Source organism: Tachyglossus aculeatus, chromosome 5, assembly GCF_015852505.1.
Source record: "Tachyglossus aculeatus isolate mTacAcu1 chromosome 5, mTacAcu1.pri, whole genome shotgun sequence".
In the NCBI taxonomy this organism is placed as follows: Eukaryota; Metazoa; Chordata; class Mammalia; order Monotremata; family Tachyglossidae; genus Tachyglossus; species Tachyglossus aculeatus.
This window is the reverse complement of record NC_052070.1, coordinates 53,549,702-53,560,238: the sequence shown is the minus strand read 5'-3', so window position 1 is coordinate 53,560,238 and position 10,537 is coordinate 53,549,702. Positions and strand designations below refer to the sequence as shown.

Here is a 10,537-nt window from a genome sequence, read left to right as displayed (position 1 = left end):
GGTATTGACACCTGTCTACTTGTTTTGTTGTCTGTCTCCCCCTTCTAGACTGTGAGCCCATTGTTGGGTAGGGACTGTCTCTTTATGTTGCTGATTTGTACTTCCCAAGTTCTTAGTACAGTGCTCTGCATACAGTAAGTGCTCAGTGAATGACTGAGTGAATGAATGAATGAATGATTTACTGAGACTCACCCAAGTTTCAACCGTCCTTCTTCCTCCTACCCCAGAATTGATCCCGGTTGTCAGCATTCGTTTGGACTGAGGATGATCTGGTCCTGGGTTGAATTCTTATGGGTAGGAGCAGTTTCCCAAGACCCGCCTCTGATCTAGAACCTCTCCTCCAGAGTCCCAAGGAATCAAACTGAGACCATGATTTTTGGCTATGGCTGCTACTAAGTTATATTACCCGTTAGGCTTCAGATTCCTTTTCTGAAACCACAGGACTGTGCAGACCACAGTCTGCTCCTGGTGAAATCATGTTTGAGGTTTCCTGAAGCAACTGGCCAGGATCAACCATTCCCTGCTGCTGCCAACCTGGAAGCTAAGTCAGATCACAGCCTCTTTTATCCTAGAGAAAAGACAGCTGACTATGGAAAAGGTGCCATAGGAAAATAAGATTTTACAGGGTTATGTGGTGTTTGACAGAGCATCTGTTTAGCCAGCAAATCACTCGATGATTTATGTTCCTTGCCTGCTCCCGAGCAAGGGTTTTTAAGCCACATTTGGGGTCGACATCCTCATTTGCTTTGGCCTCTGACATCTCTTGGCTCTTTCCTCATTACTCAGCACTCCATTAGCTTCCTTCTCTCCAAAACCCAGAACTTAGTTTAAAATAGGCGTGAGTCCAAGGACTTCGCTAACTTGAACAGCCCTAAGCAATATATCTTTAAATCATGAGTGCCGGTGTTCAGTGACCTCTTTTAACTTCTTCCTCCATCATTCATATTCTCAGGACCTTGGATTTGATGCCTCCATCAATCTTCCCACTTTGGCTTAATGTGATTTCTCACTTCCTCCTGGAGTCTCCCTGTTTCTCCTCTATTTATTGAAAATGCCTCCATTCCAATTTTTCCTCACTTAAATCCCATCAGTTGAGGAATCCTGGTTGGAGTCTTTTGACCCTGTAGTTCAAGTTTAAATTTATTTTCTGTCTCCTCAGGGTTGTGCACCATGGGATCCCCAGGAACATATCTTCTCTGGTTTCTTTTTGAGTGTGGATATCATTTTCAGTGGCCAAATGGCTTCTAGTTTTCTTTCTTCCACACAGTCCCTCAGGTTCACTGCCTCTTTTTCTTCCAAGCAACTGTTAGGTCCTCTTTCAGTTGCCCCCTGAGAACCCATTTGATAAATTCTTCAAAATTTATCTCCCAAGGGACATAACACACAGACGGATGTCTGAATTTGAATCAGATTCTTGACTTTGGGTAGGCAGCAAATCTTGGCAAAAGTCATTCTAGTCAGTCTACAAGCACTCAATGGGACGGGATGGCAAACCTCATCCTGTGAGCATTGACTAGAAGGTGGCAGGCTGCTTGGTCAGATGCTGAATTACTTTCTTCTCCCCCCCCCCGCCCCCACCCCCAATTTGACGAATCCCAGTTCTCTCCTCTTCATATCCATCCTACAATCTCACCTCCTCCAAGAAGCCTTACCTGGTTAATTCTCCCTCCTCCTTAGACTGTGAGCCCCATGTGGGACAGGTACTCTGTAAAACACGATGAACTTCATATCTATCCAGCGCTTAGAACAATGCTTAAAACACATGGTAAGCACTTAACAAATGTAATAACAATAATACATAATATCACAGCCATGTCACTCTATCACTCTTAGCACTTGATGATGATGATGGTATTTGTTAAGCGCTTACTATGTGCAAAGTACTGTTCTAAGTGCTGGGGGGGTTATACTTGCACATTCATCCCAATGCGTCTGTAGTATTTCCTCATATCCTTATTCATCCTCCTGTTCCCACACATATCCAATTTCTCTCTCCACCACATTAGATTTTAAACTTCTGGAGGGGAGTGATTAATTGTATGTCTTCTGTTGCTTCTGTAGTAAATGTTTAGTGCTTAGTAAATACTACTGAGAATGATAGTTATTTTAATAATAACAGTGGTATTTTCTAAGGGCTTACTAGGTGCCAAGCACTGTATTAAGTGCTGGGATAGAAACAAGATCATCATGTCCCACATAAGGCTAACAGTCTAAATAGGAGGGAGAACAGGTATTGCATCGCCATTTGCGTATGTAGGAACTGAGGCATAGATGAGTTTCCCCTCTTTCCTCTCCCCCTCCCCATCCCCCCCACCCTACCTCCTTCCCCTCCCCACAACACCTATATATATATGTTTGTACAGATTTATTACTCTATTTTACTTGTACATATTTACTGTTCTATTTATTTTGTTAATGACGTGCATCTAGCTTTACTTCTATTTAGTCTGATGACTTGACACCTGTCCACATGTTTTGTTTTGTTGTCTCTCTCCCCCCTCTAGACTGTGAGCCCACTGTTGGGTAGGGACCGTCTCTATATGTTGCCAACTTGTACTTCCCAAGCACTTAGTACAGTGCTCTGCACACAGTAAGCGCTCAATAAATACGATTGAATGAATGGTGGAGCTGAGATTAGAATCTAAGTCCTCTGACTACTAGGCCTGTGTTCTTTCCACTACGCCACATTACTTCACTTGATACCCAGGAAGTCTGGAGCAGACTTTGAACCAGAAGGGAGGTCTCTGGTTAGCTTGTTTTATGCTCTATAACTTACTCCTTACAGCCTATAGACATCTTTCTCTTGCTAGGAGTTAAAAAAAAATCCCTCCATTTATTATTCAGAGCCCTGGGGCAAGGGCAAGCAACTCATTTAAAGCATTTCTAGACTCAAGTCTGCATGGAGTGGATGGCGATTATTTTTAAGCTACCTCTTTTGGTTCTGATCTGCACAGGCCAGCCTTAAGACAACTTTAACAGGGGCTGTTCCATGCAAAGTAAGGTCATCCTTATAGAACCACATCCTCACCGTATCCCACTTCGGGAACTTTGGTATCAGCACACTTGCCTGCCTTTTGAGAAACTCCATGGCCTAGTGGAAAGAGCACAAGTCTGGGAGTCAGAGAACCTGGGTTCTAATCCTGGCTCTGCTATGTATCTGCTGTGAGACCCTGAGCAAGTTATTTACCTTCTCTGTGCCTCAGTTATCTCATCTGTAAAATGGGAATTAAATCCTACTCACTCCTACTCAGCCTGTGAGCCCCAATGTGGGATAGGACTGTGTCCAACCTGATTAGCTTGTATCCTACCCCAGCTCTTAGAACAGTGCTTGGCACAATAATAATAATATTACCCCAGCTCTTAGAACAGTGTTTGGCACAACAGCAAGTGCTCAACAGCACAATAATTACTGATTGTTATTACAGATAGCATTTCACTTCACTTCCTCCTTAAACCTCCTCCCTTACTCCTCCTGCTGCCTTAAGGAGTTTTAAAGCAGGATTTGAAGATTGTGAGGGTCTAAGGGGGGGGGAATGGGGAGGTTGGTTCCCAACTGCTCATGTTGGTAGAGGGTCAGGCAGAAGAAGAGGTTAGTTACAGGTGCTTTTCCCTAGGTATCCAAAACATCAGCCATTTTATTTATTCACTCCACACCTCAAGGGAATCTCCTGTTTTCATGGTGCTCCAGCAACCGTGGAGAACGGGGAAGTGATCTGAATTGTGAATCCTTAAAAATCCAGCACCCCTAATCACAGCTTTCAGTTAGGCAGGATCCTGAGCCAATCGAGAGTCATGCTCCAAAACACGATCTCTTTCAAAAACAAACCCCGTCTGTTTGGCCTCAACCTAATGCTTTTCAGCTCTTCCATGCTGATTTGCACCAAAATACTAGCTGCAAATCAACCTACAGTTACTTGGAAAACCAGGCTGCCAGGTTTAACACTGGTTGAATGTGGATTCTCAAAAGATGGGCTTCAGGATTTGGTGAACCCTGTCAGAGCAAGAAGCTGCACCTGGAAACCAACTTACTTTGCCAGTTCATGTCATCAATAGGAACAGAAATGATCTGGGAGGCTTGCCAAACTAGCTATGGACACGAGACTACTACATACAAAATATTTTTATTATAAAAATGCTCAGTTGTATAGTATTTCAGAAGTAACGTAAAAATAGAGCATCTTATACACACTTTTGCAGTAGTGCAGGAGAGACCAGTTAAGGATACAAATTAAGACTGACAGATTTGCCTATCGTATGAAACATCCCAGACCCCTGGCCCTCAAAGAATTGAGAGCCTCACAGGCTACATGGGCTACTATTGATCACACCAAAATCTAATAATCTAATCTGATCATTTTACTTAATTATTTCTCAGAACACAAACCTGCATGTTCCAGAGCCCTGCTTCCTTTGTATGTTTTAAAACACCAATGAAGTAGGCAAGTTGTGCTTCTTTTTTTCCTTCAAGTTTACACCGGGGTGGAAAATAATCTAAACAATGTTACTTAGCCTTTCCTATTTGGAAAGAGGAGTGATTCTGGCTAAACAATTCAGAGTTGAAAAGAGACACTACAGAAGATGCAAACAGCGTGCTCCTTAATTTTAAAAATAAATGGAGACTCCTAGAAGTATATCTGCTTCAAACATAACTGCTACATAAGTGTTGGTGGAATGTCAAATTGTCCCTCACACAAGCATGAGCTGGTCCACCAATTCTTTATACTTGACTGAAGCAGGTGAGCTTTGACTCCGTTTATTCCCCCAAAGTTAGCAAGAGAACCTTTTTTGTCCAGAGTGTCGGTGACTTAATTTGACTGCCTGGTGTCTGGTGCTTTTTCTTGGACCTCGTCATACTGCGGAGGAGGAGTTAAAGGTTCTATCGTGGGAGGGGCACTGTTCTGTTCTGGGAGGTTAATTCTGAAGTCCTTTAGGTGCAGCTTTTCAGATTTAATCCTTCGCACTTTCAGGGGCTTCAACCGTTTGCCCAGCCTGGAGTTTTGTCTGTCTGGCGGCAGCTCCCTATTGGTTTCCACGTCTGCTCTAGTGGTCGTGGGAGTGGTTTCATCGAGCCCGGTCAGGGACTCGTAGGACGGGAGAGACACGCTCATCCGTGGATTTTGGTCCAGTTCTCTCACTTCGGAGTAGTTAGTGTTCATCACCTCTTCGTAACTGGGAACATAGTATCTGGAAGGAGACTCCTCTTCTTGGCTGGAGATCAGACAGAAGCAGTTGTCGCAATTCAGTCACCAATAAATGAAGGGCAAACACAGAGAACCAAGTCGATCTGTTCAAGTATTATGCCTTTTTTATCATTATTGTTACTGTTTATGGTATTTAAGTGCTTACTATGTGCCAGGCACTGTACTAAGCCCTGGGGGAGATACAAATTGACCAGCTTGGACACAGTCCCTGTGCTCAGTCTTAATCCCCATTTTTCAGATGAGATAACTGAGGTAGAGAGAAGTGAAGTGATTGCCCAAGGTCACACAGCAGACCAGTGGCGGAGCCTGGATTAGAACCCAGTCCTTCTGACTCCCAGGTCTGTGCTGTATCCACTAGGCCACACTGCTTTCTATTATAATTGTGGTATTTGTTAAGGACTTATTGTGTGCCAAGTACCATGCTAAGTGTTGGGGTAGATACAAGATAACCATGTTAAGCAAAGTTCCTGTCCCATATGGGGCTCACAGTCTAAGGGGAAAGGAAAATGGATATTTGATCCCCATTTTCAGATGAGGAAACTGGGGCACAGGGAAGTTACTTGCTCACGGTTACAGATCAGGCAAGTGTCGGAGCAGGATTAGAACCCAGATCCCCTGACTTCCAGGCCCATGGTCTTTCCACTAGGCCACTACTAAAACCCTATCTCCTCCAATAAGCCTTCCCTGACTGAGTCCCCACCTTCCCTTATTCACCCTCCCTTCTGCATTGCCTATGCAATGGGGGCTGTACACTTTGATTTTTCACCCTTCCTCCACCGCACTTATGTACATATCCATCTATAATTTATTTTATTATCTGTCTCCCCTTGAAAAGCAGTGTGGTTTAGTGGAAAGGGCCTGGGCTTGGGAGTCAGAGGTCGTGGGTTCTAATCCAGCCTCCATCACTTGCCAGCTGTGTGACTTTGGGCAAGTCAATTAACTTCTCTGTGCCTCGGTTACTGCATCTGTAAAACGGGGATTAAGACTGTGAGCCTTACCTTCTATCTACCGCAGTGCTTAGAACAGTGCTTGGCACATAGTAAAAGCTTAACTAATACCCATCACTGTTATTATTATTATCCCTGGCTCCGCCATTGCCTGCTCTGTGACCTTGGGCAAGTGGCTTAACTTCCCTGGGCCTCAGTTTCCTCATCTTTAAAATGGGAATTCAATACCTGTTCTCCCTTCCTCCTTGGACTGTCAGCCCCATGTGGGACAGGGACTGTGTCTGCTTTGTCATGTACCTTCCCCCCTCCCTTATGCAATGCTTGGCACATAGTAAGGGCCTAACAAATACCATAATTATTACTGTTTTCAGGGATTTATCTGAGGAAAAGCTGCCCCAAATCTGGGCACTCTGAACATTTACTATAGCTTTTGAATGTAATGGGAAAGGCACAGCCATCCTTAGGGTGTGATGATGTGGGGCAGTTGCTAAGTCCCAGAAGGCTCAGCAGCAAAATTCCCTGGACCCATGCTCCAGGAGCTCAATTTGGTAGAATAAGGGTGCAATACTTTTCTGCCACATTTCTGCTGTGTGACCTTGGGCAAGTCTCAATCAATCAATCAATCAATCGTATTTATTGAGCGCTTACTATGTGCAGAGCACTGTACTAAGCGCTTGGGAAGTACAAATTGGCAACACATAGAGACAGTCCCTACCCAACAGTGGGCTCACAGTCTAAAAGGTCTCATTCTCTTTGCCTCTGTTCCCTCATCTGTAAAATGGGGATTGACTATGAGCCCCATGTGGGACATGGACTGTGCCAACCTGATTAGCTTGTATCTACTCCAGCACTTAGTGTACCAGTGCCTAATACATAGTAAGCTCTTAAATACCATAAACAAAAATTCTAGGTCAGAACAAACTGTATCCAGTAGTCATTCCACCCCTCAACCTCACCTCTGCCCAGCCAGGACTACTGTATGCTAGGAGACTTGCCCAGATTCTGTACCCCATCCCCAAGGACCAGTCCCTCAGGATACCATGGCTCAGGGGCCAACCAGCTCAGCAGGGGAAGGAGCTGGCCAATTTGGCGTATTTCTTGATATCTTAGAGCTCAGCTATGTGGGTTCCTACCTTTGTGGGGTTCTGAACAGGCTCCAAAGCCCCTAGGCTGGGCCAGTTTTCTGCTCAGGGGGTATTCCCATGAATGGGTGGCAGGACAAACTGCAGCTCTCCCCTTACCATCCTGGTGATCTTTGCTTACCTCAGAAGAACTCTAAGTGGGAAAGCCCAAAATTTCCAGTTAAATTTAAAGATGAAATTATTTTGGTCTCTGGACAAGTGTGTACTAAAACATATTCATCCCATTATTCATTCAATCAATCATATTTATTGAGCGCTTTGTATGTTCAGAGCACTGTACTAAACGCTTGGGACTGTGAGCCCACTCTTTTAGACTGTGAGCCCACTGTTGGGTAGGGACTGTCTCTATGTGTTGCCAATTTGTACTTCCCAAGCGCTTAGTACAGTGCTCTGCACATAGTAAGCGCTCAATAAATACGATTGATTGATTGATTGATTGAGAGTACAATAAAACAATACCCTCTGTCCTTTAAAGGGGATCTGCCCTAAAAAGAAAGGAAAAATAAATCCATCATTTAAGGACTTACCTGTCTTCTTCCTGAGTCTCTGGGCCAATAGCTGCTTCATGCGGGATTCTCGCTACCTCTTCCCCTTGCCTCTGTTTCCTTTTGTCCCGGATACTCAAGCAAATAGAAAGAAGCAGCAGCATAATCCCAGCACCGACCAACACATATGCCACAGAAAAGGTCTTGTTCTTGAATGCTCCACTGTGTTCTGGTTTGCTGCTGTTTCCTTGGGATGATGGTTTGTCAGCGTGACTGAATCCCGGCACCAGGTTCCACACTGCTATTATGATCCCAAGGACAAGCATCCCCAACCCGATCGCAGACAGGGCATAGTGAGACCCATTCGCTTTGGACTGGGCCATGGCAGCTGCTAACACTGACCAAAATGAAAAGAACAGCCACCCCCAAAATCCACCCATACACCTCAAAAGATTGTTTTTAACATTTTCCACACGTATCAAGTGAAAATCCAAATCTCTCTTTGGGAGTACTTCGTTGAATGATCTGAAAGCGGAACAGAGAGGAGAAAAAGAAAAGAAAAACATCAACTCAGATCCAACGTTCTTCTGCCAACATAAGGGGATTTCATTCACTGGGAGAAAGAGCAGCAGAGCTAAGCCACTGGCTGCAGTTTTGCCATGACACATCCCATAGGCGTCTGAGCTTGCTGAGAAGTCTTTGGATTGGATAACCAATTCCCTCTCGACTTCCCTCTCCCCAGCCTGAAAAAGGAAAATCCAGTGTTTTTTTGGAGGAGACCAGAAGTGCTTTGGCCTGAATCTTCCATTGGAGTTTGTTAAATTGGAGGGAGAAGCAGGGTTGCCTAATGGATAGAGCCTCAGAGTCGGAAGGACTTGGATTCTAATCCCAGTTTTGCCACTTGTCTGCTATGTGACCTTGGGCAAGCCACTTCTGTGGGCTTCAGTTACTTCATCTGTAAAATGATGATAACTGTGGAATTTACGCACTGACTGTGCCAAGCACTTGATTAAGCACTGGGATAGAAGGGTATACTCAGGTCCAACATGGGGCTCAGAGTCTGAGTAGGGAGAGAATGGGTATTGAATCCCCATTTTGCAGATGAGGGAACTGAGGCGCAGAGAAGTGAAGTGACTTGCCCAAAATCATGCAGTAAACACGTATCGGAGCCAGAATTAGAATCCAGGCCCTTAATATTGTGAGCCCCAACTCGGACGTGGAACTGTGTCCAACCCCATTAGCCTGTATCTACTCTAGTGCTTTAGTACAGTGCCTGGCACATAATAAACACTTAACAAATACCATAAAAAATTAATTAGCACTATCAGGACCTTTGAGTAAGTGCTGAATACCTGAAATCTATCCATCAATATGAGCTTCAAACACATCCAGTTTCCTTCTAGGTTCTGGCTCCACCACTTCCTACATGCTAGTCATTTCCATAAAGATGAGAAATCCCCCTTGGGGATGGAATGCTGGTACACCAGGCCAGATGAGCTGCATTAAGTCTTGGGAACGCATCTGCCAACTCTGTTATACTGTATTCCCTCAGGCGCTTAGTACAATGCTCTGCACACAGAAAGTGCTCAATAAATACCATTGATTGACTGATGTTTAGGCCAACAAAGCTTTCAGAGCCCAGAGAGAAATAAGTCTACACGACTGCCCTGCATCTCACTGAACCTGCCAGCAAGTTAAGTCTAGGCTAGAGCCCTACTGTGCCCAGTTATATTTTTAGGATTTTAGATATGTTTTAGGGCCTTACATGGGCAGAGCCATTTTCAATTCCACATTCCTCCTGCCCTTGGAAAAAGGATGACTAACCTCACCATCCAAAATCCTATAATAATTAAGATATTTATTAAGTATTTATTATGTGCTAAACCCTGGGGTAGACACACAGTTACCAGATTAGAACAGGGCTCACTTTCTTATCACCATTTTACAAAGGGGGGAACTGAGGCCTGAAGAGGTTAAGTGACTTGCCCAAGGTCACACAGCAGGTCAGGGCAGAGCTGAGACTATAACCTGGGTCTTCTGACCCTAGGATACTTTCTCATTAAGCAATTGTGGATGTTTGGATCTGAAAGTTACTCAGGATAAAAAAAACAAAAACAAAACTTCAGTTTATTCACAGAGATTACCACTTAGCCCTCTTAATATACCCATTTACATGCAGTGGACACAATTAAACCTAGAGGTTACAATAGTGGTAGGGTACTTTGAGGATACACAATAAGTGCTATGATGAAAAGGAAGCTGTTGCAGCAGCACAGTTGAGAATCTGCTGTGGATTTAACTCATTGGACAACTATGGCTATCTGTTGCAGTCTTTCTGAGATTGAAACAAGGAAATCTAAAATTCGATGCAACCGGAAATGCATATCAGTTTTGTCAAAGGGGATCATAGTGTGTTAGGGGAGCATCTCAGGATCCTGTAGAGCTGGTAAGGTAAGAAGGAAAAGGTGTTGCAACATTAATAATACTAATTGTGGCATTTGTTCAGTGCAAACTATGTGCCAAGCACTCTACTAATCATTGGGGTAGATACAAGATATTCAGGCCAGGCACAGAAGCTGTCCCTCACAGGCTAAATAGGAAGGAGAACAGGTCCTGAATGCCCATTTTACTGCTGAAGAAACAGGTACAGAGAAGTTGTTACTCTCCCAAGATAGAGAAGCAGCGTGGCTCAGTGGAAAGAGCATGGGCTTTGGAGTCAGAGTTTGTGGGTTCAAATCCCAGCTCCGCCAACGGTCGGCTGT

General features: G+C 44.3%; 1 protein-coding gene across 1 annotated transcript; it reads right to left on the bottom strand.

The window, feature by feature from the left end:
• Positions 1–4,124: 4,124 nt before the first annotated feature.
• TMEM51 (transmembrane protein 51) lies at positions 4,125–8,289 on the bottom strand. Its single transcript, XM_038746662.1, has 2 exons — positions 7,818–8,289; positions 4,125–5,208 (listed from the first exon to the last, which is right to left on the bottom strand). Exons 1-2 carry the CDS (start codon positions 8,213–8,215, stop codon positions 4,806–4,808), a joined length of 801 nt encoding a protein of 266 aa, XP_038602590.1. The 5' UTR covers positions 8,216–8,289; the 3' UTR covers positions 4,125–4,805.
• Between the last annotated feature and the right edge of the window lie 2,248 nt (positions 8,290–10,537).

Bases quoted from the DNA above. Each gene is read 5' to 3' on its own strand.
- TMEM51 (XM_038746662.1), bottom strand. From the start codon at position 8,215: ATGGGTGGATTTTGGGGGTGGCTGTTCTTTTCATTTTGGTCAGTGTTA. The intron at 5,209-7,817 runs GTAAGTCCTTAA...TCTGATCTCCAG, and splicing joins GAGACTCAGGAAGAAGACAG to CCAAGAAGAGGAGTCTCCTT.